Source organism: Microtus ochrogaster, unplaced genomic scaffold (genome assembly GCF_000317375.1).
Source record: "Microtus ochrogaster isolate Prairie Vole_2 unplaced genomic scaffold, MicOch1.0 UNK146, whole genome shotgun sequence".
Taxonomy (NCBI): domain Eukaryota; kingdom Metazoa; phylum Chordata; class Mammalia; order Rodentia; family Cricetidae; genus Microtus; species Microtus ochrogaster.
The window spans coordinates 318,730-320,239 of record NW_004949244.1 but is presented as its reverse complement, the minus strand read 5'-3'; the positions used below and the strand labels follow the sequence as shown (position 1 = coordinate 320,239).

General features: G+C 38.5%; 1 protein-coding gene across 1 annotated transcript; it reads right to left on the bottom strand.

Moving 5' to 3' along the window:
• Nucleotides 1-277: 277 nt before the first annotated feature.
• Nucleotides 278-1,195, bottom strand: LOC101993516 (putative vomeronasal receptor-like protein 4). The gene has a single exon (XM_005371968.1). The coding sequence runs from the start codon at nt 1,193-1,195 to the stop codon at nt 278-280; it is 918 nt and encodes a 305-aa protein (XP_005372025.1).
• Between the last annotated feature and the right edge of the window lie 315 nt (nt 1,196-1,510).

The following is a 1,510-nucleotide window of genomic DNA, read 5'->3' as shown; positions in this document are numbered from 1 at the left end:
CATGTGTAATACCACAAATTTTATTTAAAATATGAAAGATCTTGATTTTCTACTTGAACTATTGCAGAGTTTAAGAAGAATATGTTTTTTTGGAAAAATCACTTGTGGCTGAATCAGAATGACACCTCACAAACATCTGTCTGTCCAGGTCAGGAGGGGGAGACAGTGGCCTCTTCAGACATTGTGGGCACCAGGAATTAACAGATACATACAAGCTGACACAATACTCATGAATATAAAAACAATAAACAAATCATTTTATGAAAAATGAGAAAAATTATCTCTTTTTAAAAATCTGATGGCACATAGACTGCATGTGTTTCAGCATATTGATTATTCTGTTATCAGAACTGATTTGTACCAAAGGAGTAATTGTGGGATAGACATTCATAACTATCTTCTGAACACTCAGGATGACTGGGTTGTACATCCATAACAGGACTGAAATGGATGAGATGATGAAATTTATCCAGTACATGACCACAAAGGAAACCACCAGCAGCAAGATGGTCTGGGTGGCCCTTTTCTCGGGAGATGCACTCAGGTGGCTGAGGCTGTGAAGATGCTTATGTTGCCTCTGATGTCTGAGCAAGATGATCACCATGTATGCACTTGTGGTCAGCATCACTCCTACAAGAAATACATCTCTAGAGGTTGCCATTGTTAAAATCAGTACCCTGATGATGTACTTCATGGAGAAGAGTGAGCAGAATTTAGTGACCTTCATCTGCTTGGTCTCACTCTTGTTGGTAAAAGCACCAGCATAGAAGATTTGGTTGCTACTGAATAACAAGTTGAAAGACCAAATAAATAAAAAAGCATAAATCATGTGGTTTTGTAGTTTATATTTAAATTTTGCCAAGAAAGAGGAACTGGGACTGATAGTGACAGCCTGGAACACACTCAGGAGGCAGGTGATGCAGATGGAGAGGCCTCTCATCACCCTGCTTATGTAAAAATTTGTTTTACATTTGAAGTCATTCTCAATGTTCAGTGACTCAGATATGTCCCAAAGCCAAATATCCCCTCCAGTGAGGAGCAACACTATGTGGATGAAGGTCAGTTGACCGGAGATCATGTCCGTGGGCTTAGGTCTGTGACACAGAATTATTAAAGTATAGAAAACAAGGAGAAACATATTGGCCAGGACTCCAAGTCCAGCTTGGAAATTAAGGACAATCCTTAATGAGGACATACGTAGAAATTCTTTTCACCTTAAAAACATGAAAAGATGAAACAATGAAATTTATGCCCTGGCAATGATGAAGCATGCATGAGCATCCCATATGTGGTTGCTCTGTTGGCCTTGTCCATCTTGGGTTTCACAGTCTATGTTGATGAGGACAACTGACCAGGTATCTTCCTCAAGAGGACATCACATCCCAACACAAATGGTTGTGGAAATCTATTTCAAATATCTGAAAAAAATAATAGAGTATTCACCAAACTTTTGATTCATTGGTCAGTATGTCTATATCGTCATTCTATTTTGCCTATTTATTCTTGATTA

Bases quoted from the DNA above. Each gene is read 5' to 3' on its own strand.
- LOC101993516 (XM_005371968.1), bottom strand. From the start codon at position 1,195: ATGTCCTCATTAAGGATTGTCCTTAATTTCCAAGCTGGACTTGGAGTC.